The sequence below is a fragment of the Salmo salar genome, chromosome ssa17, assembly GCF_905237065.1.
Source record: "Salmo salar chromosome ssa17, Ssal_v3.1, whole genome shotgun sequence".
Taxonomy (NCBI): domain Eukaryota; kingdom Metazoa; phylum Chordata; class Actinopteri; order Salmoniformes; family Salmonidae; genus Salmo; species Salmo salar.
Window position 1 is genome coordinate 26,441,823 of NC_059458.1, and position 14,475 is coordinate 26,456,297.

At 38.9% G+C, this 14,475-nt stretch overlaps 1 protein-coding gene across 5 annotated transcripts; it reads right to left on the bottom strand.

Moving 5' to 3' along the window:
• Positions 1 to 10,056: 10,056 nt before the first annotated feature.
• Positions 10,057 to 14,135, bottom strand: LOC106575704 (uncharacterized). Of its 5 annotated transcripts, none has more exons than XM_045699239.1 (6): positions 13,892 to 14,091; positions 13,521 to 13,692; positions 12,473 to 12,673; positions 11,860 to 12,065; positions 11,458 to 11,573; positions 10,062 to 10,800 (listed from the first exon to the last, which is right to left on the bottom strand). In XM_045699239.1, the coding sequence occupies exons 2-6, from the start codon at positions 13,594 to 13,596 to the stop codon at positions 10,770 to 10,772; spliced, it is 630 nt and encodes a 209-aa protein (XP_045555195.1). In that variant the 5' UTR covers positions 13,597 to 13,692; positions 13,892 to 14,091; the 3' UTR covers positions 10,062 to 10,769. The 5 variants fall into 5 exon arrangements, with proteins under 5 accessions (XP_045555198.1, XP_045555195.1, XP_045555197.1 ...); XM_045699241.1 differs by having other exon boundaries at positions 13,521 to 13,649; positions 13,892 to 14,089; XM_014152354.2 differs by having other exon boundaries at positions 13,521 to 13,716; positions 13,892 to 14,087.
• Positions 14,136 to 14,475: the final 340 nt, after the last annotated feature.

Consider the following 14,475-nt stretch of genomic DNA (forward strand, 5'->3'; position numbering starts at 1 on the left):
CAAACCTTCTTGCCACAGCTCGCATTGATGTGCCATCCTGGATGAGCTGCACTACCTGAGCCACTTGTGTGGGTTGTAGACTCCGTCTCATGCTACCACTAGAGTGAAAGCACCGCCAGCATTCAAAAGTGACCAAAACATCAGCCAGGAAGCATAAGAACTGAGAAGTGGTCTGTCGTCCCCACCTGCAGAACCACTCCTTTATTGGGGGTGTCTTGCTAATTGCCTATAATTTCCACCTGTTGTCTATTCCATTTGCACAACAGCATTTGACATTTATTGTCAATCAGTGTTGCTTCCTAAGTGGACAGTTTGATTTCACAGAAGTGTGATTGACTTGGAGTTACATTGTGTTGTTTAAGTGTTCCCTTTATTTTTTTGAGCAGTGTACATTTAGAAATCTATATTATTCAATTATTGCACCCACACTGCTCGCGCGCGCTAACAAGCATCTGCGTTGCCAAGGGATAAAATAGAAGTCAGTTCTATTTGTGATGCAGATCGCTCTGCAAGTCCTGCCTCTCCCATCTCCTCATTGGTTTAGAAGCAGGTACCCACGTGCCATCTCCTCATTGGTTATACCCACTTGGGTGACTGAAAGATCAACAAGGACAAACATGGCAGTAATGCACCTAATTTATGAAAGTTGCCAACCGCAATATAAAGTCCAGAGAAGAAAAAGCCTGGAAGGAGGAGAGATGACTAGAAACGATTCGGTTGACTGTTTTATGTGTGGATTAATTGTCGGAGTAGAGGACCTTGTGCATTTCAGGTAAAATAACAACTCAATGTTTATTTCCCAGGACAAATTAGCTAGCAACCTCAAGCTAGCTAAATAGGACAAATTAGCTAGCAAGTGCAAGCTAGCTAGCTAAATTGCCATAAATGTTTAATGCTTTTCGACCTGTCCCCAAATTAATGTAATTGGTTCAGAGTTTGTTTAGATATTTTAACCTGCGTGTCATGATCACGTTTGGTGTGGGGGGACAAAATAAATTGATGCACGATGGCGCACGCGCACAGCCGGTTTGGGTTCCGTGTTGTAGTTGCCTGGGCAGCTGTAGAAGGGCAGAAATTTGACGAATTGACTTGTTGGAAAGATGGCATCCTATGACGGTGACACGTTGAAAGTCACTGAGCTCTTCAGTAAGGCCAGTCTACTGCCAATATATCCCTACGGAGATTGCATGGCTGTGTGCTTGATTTTATACACCTGTCTGCAACGCGTTTGGATGAAATAGCCGAATCCACTAATTTGAAGGGGTGGCCACATGCTTTTGTATATATAGTGAATGTTGACAATGGTATTGTGCTTGTATTGTGCTGAAGATAATGAAAATGAGGTTGGAAAGTGGTGGAGTTGCCCTTTAAGGATTTTATTGAATAAGGAACATAATTTAAGGCATATTTCATTTTCTAGTCTCCGTTTGGTGTTTACAGCCACCTTGACTTCAACATCCTGAACAGGGGACATGTCCCAGAATGCAATGTTTTGTTCAAATGCCTTTTCCCTCACTTTTGAGCTCAGTTTAGTCATTGAACTATTGGAAAAAGTCAAGCCTTTGTATGCCTGTTACAAACTCCTCCAAAAGAGAAAGCTATCCTTATTGAGTTTGCGTCAAGCAACCCAGGTTATCCCCTACTATTTGCTACACTGGTGCCAGAAGTATGATGCATGTGTAAACTAGCAGGGATGTTGAGATGCATCCCCTTCCACAGATCCTGTTTCTTCTTTATTATTTTCCGTTCATTTTTTATGACCACTGCAAGTGCTCTTAACGTCCAAAGTGAAGACATTTTCTTAAGTAGGCCATGAAATTAAAGATGTAATCCATAAAAACAATTAACCTGTTAGGGCTAGGGGGCAGTATTGACACGGCTGGATAAAAAACATACCCGATTTAATCTGGTTACCACTCCTACCCAGTAACTAGAATATGCATATACTTATTACATATGGATAGAAAACACCCTACATTTTCTAAAACTGTTTGAATGGTGTCTGTGAGTATAACAGAACTCAAATGGCAGGTCAAAACCTGAGAGATTCCTTTACAGGAAGTGGCCTGTCTGACCATTTCTTGAACTTCTTTTCCATCTCTATCATTTACTAAGGATCTCTGCTCTAACGTGACACTTCCCACGTCGTCCATAGGCGCTCAGAGCCCGGGAAAAAACAGAATGTCGTCATTCCAGCCCCAGGCTGAAACACATTATCGCCTTTCTCAAGTGGCCGATCAAGGGACACTGGGCTTAGGCGCGTGACCCGACCGCCCCCGCCTTTGGGATTTTTTCCTCTGTTTGCCGAAAAGGAGATTCCCTGTCGGAATATTATCGCTTTTCTACGAGAAAAATGTCGTAAAAATTGATTTTAAACAGCGGTTGACATGCTTCGAAAGTACGATAATGGAATATTTAGAATTTTATTGTCACGAATTGCGCCATGCGCGCACACTTCTTTACTATTTCGGATAGTGTCTGGAACGCATCGAACAAAACGCCGCTATTCGGATATAACGATGGATTATTTTGGACCAAACCAACATTTGTTATTGAAGTAGCAGTCCTGGGTGTGCATTCTGACGAAGACAACAAAAGGTAATCAAACTTTTATAATAGTAAATATGATTATGGTGAGTGCTAAACTTGCCGGGTGTCTAAATAGCAAGCCCGTGATGCCTGGGCTATGTACTTAGAATATTGCAAAATGTGCTTTCACCAAAAAGCTATTTTAAAATCGGACATATCGAGTGCATAGAGGAGGTCTGTATCTATAATTCTTAAAATAATTGTTATGCTTTTTGTGAACGTTTATCGTGAGTAATTTAGTAAAATGTTAGCGAATTCCCCGGAAGTTTGCGGGGGTATGCTAGTTCTGAACGTCACATGCTAATGTAAAAAGCTGGTTTTTGATATAAATATGAACTTGATTGAACAAAACATGCATGTATTGTATAACATAATGTCCTAGGGTTGTCATCTGATGAAGATCATCAAAGGTGAGTGCTGCATTTAGCTGTCTTCTGGGTTTTGGTGACATTATATGCTGGCTTGAAAAATGGGTGTCTGATTATTTCTGGCTTGGTACTCTGCTGACATAATCTAATGTTTTGCTTTCGTTGTAAAGCCTTTTTGAAATCGGACAGTGTGGTTAGATTAACGAGAGTCTTGTCTTTAAATAGCTGTAAAATAGTCATATGTTTGAGAAATTGAAGTAATAGGATTTTAACGTTTTGAAAATCGCGCCACAGGCTGCCAGTGGCTGTTACGTAGGTGGGACGCAAGCGTCCCACCTAGCCCATAGAGGTTAACATGTCTTCATTGTTGGTACAAAAGTGGAACTGCTTTCATCACTTCTAGAATGACGTCTTGAAGAGGGACGTGGATCTTGAAAAGATTAGAAAACATGAAACACAAGATGTTATTGGTCCTGATTTGACCTGTAACGATTACTCTAATTACAATGACCACATAATAGAACCTACTGTGATTGTAAAAGTAGCTGTAACCTGAAGACACTGGCGACTGGAAAGAGAATAATGACTTGTGTGAGATCCACAGCAGTACTGACTCTTGTTTAACAGCTCCATTATGACAGACACCATCCATAAGTTTGACTTCTGTTTTTCTTTCTTTTAAAGTGTCGTCCCGAAGAGGCACATGATTGATGATGTATAGTTCCATCATTTGGCAATGATTTGACATACCATTATATAGCAACTCAATATTAGGAAGATGTTCCTAATGTTTGGTATAGTCCGTGTATTAAGGTAGCAAAATTACAAGATTATATTATGTTTATGCACTGAATCGTTGTTTTATGCAAAAGTGTAGGGTTATTAGAATGTTTTATGCAATAGTGTAGGGTTCTTAGAATGTTTTATGCAAAAGAGTAGGGTTCTTAGAATGCTTTATGCAATAGAGTAGGGTTCTTAGATTGTTTTCACGGCACCGGATGCAGGATAAACCCAAAGTGGTGCCCCCAATCTGCATGGGAGGGGTGGAAGCAGCCATGACTAAGCATTCTTAGTGTCAGCTATATAAGAAACAGCATTGTTAGGTTAGGCTACTCGGGCCCAACAGTCAAGCGCGTTCGGTCGACCAGCCTAGTTATTGCATTAATTAACCTCTATGGGCTAGGTGGGACGCTCGCTTTAATTTTTACAATATAGCCAAATTATGACTTTGCAGCTGCACTCTTAGGGAAAAAAAGGTGCTATCTAGCTTCTCTAGGGCCAGTGGGACGATTTCATCCCACCTACGTAACAGCCAGTGGAATCCCGTGGCGCGTTATTCAAATACCTTAGAAATCCTATTACTTCAATTTCTCAAACATATGACTATTTTACAGCTATTTAAAGACAAGACTCTCGTTAATCTAACCACACTGTCCGATTTCAAAAAGGCTTTACAACGAAAGCAAAACATTAGATTATGTCAGCAGAGTACCAAGCCAGAAATAATCAGACACCCATTTTTCAAGCCAGCATATAATGTCACCAAAACCCAGAAGACAGCTAAATGCAGCACTCACCTTTGATGATCTTCATCAGATGACAACCCTAGGACATTATGTTATACAATACATGCATGTTTTGTTCAATCAAGTTCATATTTATATCAAAAACCAGCTTTTTACATTAGCATGTGACGTTCAGAACTAGCATACCCCCCGCAAACTTCCGGGGAATTCGCTAACATTTTACTAAATTACTCACGATAAACATTCACAAAAAGCATAACAATTATTTTAAGAATTATAGATACAGACCTCCTCTATGCACTCGATATGTCCGATTTTAAAATAGCTTTTTGGTGAAAGCACATTTTGCAATATTCTAAGTACATAGCCCAGGCATCACGGGCTCGCTATTTAGACACCCGGCAAGTTTAGCACTCACCATAATCATATTTACTATTATAAAAGTTTGATTACCTTTTGTTGTCTTCGTCAGAATGCACACCCAGGACTGCTACTTCAATAACAAATGTTGGTTTGGTCCAAAATAATCCATCGTTATATCCGAATAGCGGCGTTTTGTTCGTGCGTTCCAGACACTATCCAAAATAGTAAAGAAGTGTCGCGCGCATGGCGCAATTCGTGACAATAAAATTCTAAATATTCCATTACCGTACTTCGAAGCATGTCAACCGCTGTTTAAAATCAATTTTTACGACATTTTTCTCGTAGAAAAGCGATAATATTCCGACAGGGATTCTCCTTTTCGGCAAACAGAGGAAAAAATCCCAAAGGCGGGGGCGGTCGGGTCATGCGCATAAGCCCAGTGTCCCTTGATCGGCCACTTGAGAAAGGCGATAATGTGTTTCAGCCTGGGGCTGGAATGACGACATTCTGTTTTTTCCCGGGCTCTGAGCGCCTATGGACGACGTGGGAAGTGTCACGTTAGAGCAGAGATCCTTAGTAAATGATAGAGATGGAAAAGAAGTTCAAGAAATGGTCAGACAGGCCACTTCCTGTAAAGGAATCTCTCAGGTTTTGACCTGCCATTTGAGTTCTGTTATACTCACAGACACCATTCAAACAGTTTTAGAAAATTTAGGGTGTTTTCTATCCATATGTAATAAGTATATGCATATTCTAGTTACTGGGTAGGAGTGGTAACCAGATTAAATCGGGTATGTTTTTTATCCAGCCGTGTCAATACTGCCCCCTAGCCCTAACAGGTTAATCAATATTGAATAAAGATTATTGTTTGAAGAAATGACAAAGTCTCTCTCACTTGATTAGAATATTCCACCACGTTATACAGATGTAGGATCTTAATTTGAGCCAGTTTGTTACACCAGGAAAATAATCCTGCAGCAACAGGAAATGTGAATTATTATGTCGATTATAATTAATGGACATTTTCCTAGGGGTTGATATATTTTTCGTTAGGCAAATCAAGTCTGAAATTTAAAGATGGAAATTAAACTCTAGAAACCATTTTAAAAGTGAAATACACTACAAGTTTGCAGCAACAAAAGAGTGATCAAATTATGATCCTACATCTGTAGTTGATGTATAGTTCTATAATTTGCAATGATTTGACAAACCAGTATATATATATCCGAATCACAGATTGACTACCAGAACGAGGTCTTGATGGACGTGGATCTTGAAAAGATTAGGAAACATAAAACACAAGATGTTAGCGATATGACCTGTGATGATTACTGTATTACATTGACCACATTAATGAACACAATAGAATCAAAGAATAATGACTTGTGTGAGATCCACAGCAGTACTGACTTCTGTTTAATAGCTCCATTAATTAATTTATTTCAATTGACTGATTTCCTGATATGAATTGTAACTCAGTAGCATCTTTTAAATTGTTGCATGTTGCGTTTATATTTTTGTTCAGTATAGTAGTTGCTGAAAAGTTACTGCAATGATTTGATATACCATGACAAAGTTTAGAATCCAAGATAGAAAGCCACGATTTCTGGCCTGTTAAAAAAAAGGAGAGGAAACATGAGTATGTAGTGGAAATTCTTACACAGGGACACTCGAAGTCAATCTTAAATTAATTGTTGTTTATTGCGCTGGAGAGGTTCCAACCAACTCAATGCACCATAGTTCACATGTCAATCAGGAGCTCTGCCTGGGCAGACCCAGCAGTTGTCTTATATACGGCTATTCACAGACAAGTTATATTTGCATGATTTAGCATAATTAATTAATCATTACCATTGTTTCATATCATGTGACAGACCAACACCTCACAAGGCTTCTTTCTCTCTAAGCTAAGACCTTTAAACTGAGATATCGTTTGTTTGTTCTCAAAACAAGGTCTGGGCATACTGCCAAATTGCAGCTACTGACAAGAGGAGGATTTGTTCAGTCAACCACTTGCATGAACACAGAAATTGGTTTATAGAACAGCACATGAATTGAAGACAGAAATGAGTTAAAAGAAAACCACAAACATTAAAATTCCCATTACATTCCATCCTCTTACCACTATGTGTGATAATAATCATTACATTTTAAATGTAAGCATTTAGCTTCTATATCAAAATATTCTATATTCTATTAAAGTAAGGGAAATCAACACAGAAAAAAACCAGACACTTCATCATTTCAAACCCTTCATTCTGGGTTGTACAACCCACATAGTATGGTAATACTATAATCATAATAAACGTTATTGTCACAAACGTTGTTGTTATGATCGGAAAAAGGTGCAGCGTGGAATGGTTTCATCATCTTTATTCGAGTGAAACGCACAGAAAACAATAAAGAGCAAAACGAAACGTGAAGCCAATATAGTGCTCGCAGGCAACTATACATAGACAAGATCCCACAACAAACAGGTGGGAAAAGGCTGCCTAAATATGATGCCCAATCATAGACAGCTGTCTCTGATTGGGAACCATTCCAGGCCAACATAGAAATACAAAAACTAGAGTACCCACCCTAGTCACACCCTGACCTAACCAAAATAGAGAATAAAAAGGCTCTCTTAAGGTCAGGGCTTGACAGTTATACTTTATTAATGGGAGTGAGTATCAAAAATGCACACACACACACACACACACACACACACACACACACAACGCATCTGTAGATTCAGAGGTGAATAAATCTCTTAATGTTAACCATTGTTTCCATATTTCTTACCACAACAACTTAGAAGGCTAATCCTTAGGGAGAAATCCTGACCATCCAGCAGACCCAATCTGGTGAGATTTGTTATTGATGCAAGACAAAAAAAAAAGAAAACATCAGCAATTCACATATATCACTGGAGGTGGGGAAAACTTAAATTCACTTAGAGTAACTGTCATCCATTGCCAACATAAATTGTCTTTTTACTGGCAGGCATTTGAAGAAAACAATTAGCATATTTACCAAAGGGCCACAGGGGACTGGTAATTCCCCCTTTAGACACATGACTCACATCGTGATTTATGCATCCGAAAAAAACAACAACAATGCCTTAAATTAAAAAAAAATTAAAAAATTACAATTGAAATCGAATTATCTCTTGATAATTCCATAAGGAAATAATTGTATCCCATAAGGTAATGGTAAAATAGACTAGAGACAGCTCTCGCTCTATAAACTTCTTCTTAATTATTTGTTTTTAAATAGCCCATAAAAAATTTTTTTAAATGTCTCCTGTCTTCCTAGTAAGGGTGATCAGGCCTCACCAGGAAGTCAGAACAGAGGTCAGAGGTCAGTCAGCCCTATTAAGTGAGTGTTTGTTTTCCTGGACCTCAGATATAATTTAAATTTCAAACATTTGTAACATTTTGTGCATCAGATTTACATTGGGTTTTTCAGTACATGTCTTCTAATCAAGAGAATTTACATGTGTGCAAACAAAACTCTGACAATAGAAACTTTAATTTGTGTACAGCATCCTTTCTAACCCGTGAAAAACTCACGTAAAAAAGACCCCACACTTCTAAATCAAACAGAGTATTAACCACTAACAAATATTAATTAATAGGTGGGTTGTGTGTGGGTGCTGGCATGTGAGTGGCAAAAATTGTAGGGTAAACACAAACAAAATGGCCTTGCTTAATTTGGGAGGTCCCTTAGCAGCTGGATCAGGGCACTTTCAACTGCTCTCCCAAGGCACCTGCCTCAGGAAGCCTTTCAAAGGGAGAGATACAGAATCATTGATAAACATGAAAAAAAAACTTGGTAGTGGACATTCCATCAGTCCTGGAAGAAAGAAAATAAACATGTACTTAGTTTCCATTTTAATCAGTCCCAAAAATTCTTAATCATTAATCGGGTTTACTGCATCTTGGGCAGGAAGTCTTAATAAACCCATGCGTATACAGAATTATATTTCAGACACATTTATACTTCAGAAACATCAGATGATGAAGATGTAAAGCTGAATTGGGCACCTTCTAAAGTAAACAACTCTCTTGTAATCGGAATCTTTTTGACCTGTTGCATTGACATACAATTCTGTACAAACTGTCCCTAATTTTCTCACTGTGTCTCACAGCTTTTTTGAGTTCAGTGTGTACTGGCGGCTATCTATTGTTCCACAGGAAGGTTATCTCTAATCCAAACAACAGCTGACTTAAACACAAGAGCAGTGGACCAAGCCTTGAAGAGTGAGCAGCCTCTAATTTAATATCAGTCCCAATGCCCTCTGTCTTACTCCTTCAAATTACTAAGATATTACATTATTGGATTGCTATCTGAAAGCCAAATACCATTCTTTGTTACTTTCACTAGACTCCATAAACTTCCTTGCTAATAGGAATACCTCAATCACTACTGCTTAAACACACAGACAACTCTCAAACCACATTTTGCTTTCCCCCCATTGCAAGGTTTAAAACAAAACAAACATGCTAACTTTCTCCATATTGGAAGGCATTGTTTTCATTTTAGTATACCTTCAAAAAGTTACTCTATATTTTTATTACCAATCTCTGCTGGATATTAACTTTTTGCTTCAATATTTCTTAAATGTCTATTATTTTAAGATTCATATGTAATGCGTTGGAGGGATCAATATATATTAACTGGGTTGGCACGGTCTAAGTCCCCAGTAGATGTCACGCTCCGTCCATAATAAATCTGGCACCTGAGACAACAGGGAAACAGATGCAGTCTCCATTTTGCCTACTCACAAATTGGATCATCTTTGGATGCCGACAGCAGTCGCACCATTGGAAGACATAGCTTGGACTGTAACCTACAAAAGCCTATTCCTCCTCTTTTCCCGTAATCCATCAAACACATTTGATGTAGGGTCAGTCTGTTACATCTGGAGTATTTCTCTTGTCTTATCCGGTGTCCTGTGTGAATTTAAATATGCTCTCTCTAATTCTCTCTTTCTCTCGGAGGACCTGAGCCCTAGGACCATGCCTCAGGACTACCTGGCATGATGACTCCTTGCTGTCCCCAGTCCACCTGGCCGTGCTGCTGCTCCAGTTTCAACTGTTCTGCCTGCGGCTATGGAACCCTGACCTGTTCACCGGATGTGCTTGTTGCACCCTCGACAACTACTATGATTATTATTATTTGACCATGCTGGTCATTTATGAACATTTTAACATCTTGACCATGTTCTGTTATAATATCCACCCGGCACAGCCAGAAGAGGACTGGCCACCCCTCATAGCCTGGTTCCTCTCTAGGTTTCTTCCTAGGTTTTTGGCCTTTCTAGGGAGTTTTTCCTAGGGAGTTTTTCCTAGCCACCGTGCTTCTTTCACATGCATTGCTTGCTGTTTGTGGTTTTAGGCTGGGTTTCTGTACAGCACTTTGAGATATCAGCTGATGTACGAAGGGCTATATAAATACATTTGATTTGATTTGATGTGTCATCATAGTGGTCTCTGATTTATGGTCAGACTCGCTCGCGTTGAACAAATTTAAATGTGCACTTTTTTTCAATGCTGATTTGAATGTCATTGAGAAAACAGAGAAGTGTCAAAGAATTGTTTTCGCAAACATCCTTTCTGAATTTAAAAGTAATCCTCGAAGTAATCATCTAGTTTTTCAAAAGTATCTGTAATCTGATTACAATATTTTTGCTGGTAACGTAACGGACTACAGTTAGTTTTTTTGTATGTAATCTGTTACTCCTCAACCATGGGGATAAATGACTGTACTTGGAATCTGTTGCAGTGCTGCTTCGATATCAGTCCCGGCGCAGGAGACGATGGGACAGAAAGCCATGATGATATTCCTCTCCACTGGCGACTCGACTTCCATAAAACATGTTGTGGTGTTGTTGAATTGTCTCATAAACTGAAAATTTGAATCCAAAGTATTGCCAGTCTCAACTGTGTACTGCTTCAACTTGCGTGCCACTGATTTTAAACAGACAAGAAAGAGGAAGGTCAAAAAGGTAATTGATTAAAGTATTCATGTTTTTGTTAACTGGCACAATGTATATTTGGTTCATACTTCAGTCAGCTATAATAGTATTGTAGGTTTCACCATTTACTTTATAGTGCACCCCTTAATCTGAATAGGAAATTATACAAAAGAACCCTGTTGAAAATTACTTATGTGTTCCAACATGGATCTATAGAAAGTAAATGAACAGACAAAGGGGTTTATTAGTCTAGATAGATCAATTCAGGATAAGCAAACTACAACCAGTGTGCAAACCATGAAGATAAACTATCTTTCTCTACCATGCAAACTGCGTACAGCAGTGTGAGGCAATTCCACATTCTAAACATGTACTTTTTTGCTCTAATCTTTCACAATATCCAGCTCTAGAGTACTTTACCACCTCACTCCTTCTACTGGACCAAGTGATTTCTTGGAATTAGAAAGTGAAAGCAATGTGTTATTGTAAATGTTCTTACTGCCTCTGTTCTTATTCTACATTCATAGAATTACTGTAATCTAAAAAACATTCCATTAAATTCTGCACTACCAGTTTCCACTTAACCATGTGTACTGTTTTATTCCTGTTGTAGACATAGAATATTAAATGATCACAAAAGTAGACTTACCCTGCAGCTATGGGATTATTTTCTGCCGACTGTATTGCAGTTGTGGTTTGATGTGATCTGTTCCGGGGGGCGGCAGGTGGCCTGGAGGTTAGGAGCGTTGGGCCCCCTGCACCTCTCTGTTTCAGAGGGGTTGGGTTAAATGTGCAAGACACATTTCAGTTGAATGCATTCAGTTGTACAACTGACCCCTTTCCATTTACCAATGGCTAAACTAAGACAAAGTGAAACTAAACAGCATAAGATAAACAAGGGTCTCCACAGCTACAAAGTCAAAATTTGCTATACCGTAAAAATGTATCAAATCTAAAATATTTTTGGGGGTCTTAATTTAAGGTTAGGCATAAGGTTAGCAGTGTGGTTAAGATTAGGATAAAAGTTGAACCTTGAATTAGGGTTAGCTACCTTTGGCTGTATGTTCAGCCTCTTCAGAACCCTGCTGACTGCTGCATCACTGCGAGGACAGTCCAGTAGTCCTCCCTGGCTCTCATAGAACAGACAGTCCACTGTGAGTATTACATCACTTCTGGTCACTAGTCTGCTGCTGTCAGGTACAGTGGAGTCTGGGTTGAAGGTGTGATGCAGCACTACCAGAAGGGCATCTTTACCAACTGTCAAGAGAATAAGGGAATATGGCAAAATTAACCAATAAGCCTCTCAAACAATTTAGTAACGTAATTTAGGCTGTTTGTACATTTTGAATACAACTGATGTAGAAAAAGAATATCTGGTATAGAAGGAAATAACATTGCTTGAGAAGTCATATTTGGGATGAACAGGGTTGGGTAGGTTACTTCGTAAATGTAATCTGTTTCAGTTACTAGTTACCTGTCCAGAATTGTAATCAGTAACGTAACTTTTGGATTACCCAAACTCAGTAATTACCCGAACTCATCTAGTTTTTCAAAAGTATCTGTAATCTGATTACAATATTTTTGCTGGTAACGTAACGGACTACAGTTACAGTTTTTTTGTATGTAATCTGTTACTCCTCAACCATGGGGATAAATGACTGTACTTGGAATCTGTTGCAGTGCTGCTTCAATATCAGTCCCGGCGCAGGAGACGATGGGACAGAAAGCCATGATGATATTCCTCTCCACTGGCGACTCCACTTCCATAAAACATGTTGTGGTCTTGTTGAGTTGACTCATAAACTGAATATGAGAATCCAAAGTATTGCCAGTCTCAACTGTGTAGTATTTCATCTCGGGTGCCACTGATTTTAAACAGACAAGAAAGAGGAAGGTAGAAAAGGTAATTGATAAAATTATTCATGTTCTTTTTAATAGGCACAATGGATATATGGTTCATAGTTCAGTCAGCTATAATAGTATTGTAGGTTTCACCATTTACTTTATAGTGCACCCCTTAATCTGAATAGGAAATTATACAAAAGAACCCTGTTGAAAATTACTTATGTGTTCCAACATGGATCTATAGAAAGTAAATGAACAGACAAAGGGGTTTATTAGTCTAGATAGATAAATTCAGGACAGGAAAACTACAACCAGTGTACAAACCATGAACATAAAATGTCTTTCTCTACAGTACAAACTGCGTACAGCAGTGTGAGGCTATTTCACATTCTAAACATGTACTTTTTTGCTCTAATCTTTCACAATATCCAGCTCTAGAGTACTTTACCACCTCACTCCTTCCACTGGACAACATGATTTATTGGAATTAGAAAGTGAAAGCAATTTTCTGTTGACTGTATTGCAGTTGTGGTTTGATGTGATCTGTTCTGGGGGGTGGCAGGTGGCCTGGAGGTTAGGAGCGTTGGGCCCCCTGCACCTCTCTGTTTCAGAGGGGTTGGGTTAAATGTGCAAGACACATTTCAGTTGAATGCATTCAGTTGTACAACTGATCCCTTTCCATTTACCAATGGCTAAACTAAGACAAAGTGAAACTAAACAGCATAACATATACAAGGGTCTCCACAGCCACAAAGTCTACATTTGCTATACTGTAAAATGTATCAAATCTAAAATTTGTTTTTTGGTCTTAATTTAAGGTTAGGTATAAGGTTAGCAGTGTGGTTAAGATTAGGGTAAAAGGTTAACCTTTGGCAGCAAATTCATCCTCTTCAGAACCCTGCATCATTGCGAGGACAGTCCAGTAGTCCTCTCTGGCTCTCATGGAACAGACAGTCCACTGTGAGTATTACATCACTTCTGGTCACTAGTCTGCTGCTGTCAGGTACAGTGGAGTCTGGGTTGAAGTTGTGATGCAGCACTACCAGAATGACATCTTTATCAGCTTTACCAAATGAGGGAATATGTCAAAAATAAACCAATAACCCTCTCAAATAAACTATTTAGAAATGTAATTTATGCTGTTGGCACATTGAGTAAATCTGGTGTGGAAAGAGAATATCTGGTATGGAAGGAAATAACATTGCTTGGGAAGTCATATTTGGGATGAGTTACTGTACTTGGAATCTGTTGCAGTGCTGCTTCAATATCAGTCCCGGCGCGGGAGACGATGGGACAGAAAGCCAGGATGACATCACTCTCCACTGGCAACTCGACTTCCGTAAAACATCTTGTGGTCTTGTTGAGTTGACTCATAAACTGAATATGAGAATCCAAAGTATTGCCAGTCTCAACTGTGTAGTACTTCATATTCTGTGTCACTGATTTTAAACAGACATGAAAGAGGATGGTCAAAATGGTCATTGATTAAAGTATAAATTATTTTGTTAATTGGCACAATGGATATTTGCTTCATAGTTCAACCAGCATTCATAGTGCACCCCTTAATCAAAATGTGAAATTACACGAAAGAGCCCTGTTGAAAATGACCTCTGTGTTCCAACATGGATCTATAGAAAGTGAATGAACAGACAAAGGGGTTTATTAGTCTAGATAGATAAATTCAGGACAGGAAAACTACAACCAGTGTGCAAACCATGAAGATAAAATGTCTTTCTCTACAGTACAAACTGTGTACAGCAGTGTGAGGCAATTCCACATTCTAAACAGTAACTATTTTGCTCTAATCTTTCACAATATCCAG

What these genes read in the sequence shown, in the direction of transcription:
- LOC106575704 (XM_045699239.1), bottom strand. Translation starts at nt 13,596, where the DNA reads ATGAGAGCCAGAGAGGACTACTGGACTGTCCTCGCAATGATGCAGGGT. An exon ending in GGATGAATTTGCTGCCAAAG is followed by an intron (nt 12,674 to 13,520) that starts GTTAACCTTTTA and finishes GTTTAAAATCAG; the next exon opens with TGGCACCCGAGATGAAATAC. An exon ending in GGCTGAACATACAGCCAAAG is followed by an intron (nt 11,574 to 11,859) that starts GTAGCTAACCCT and finishes CCTCTGAAACAG; the next exon opens with AGAGGTGCAGGGGGCCCAAC.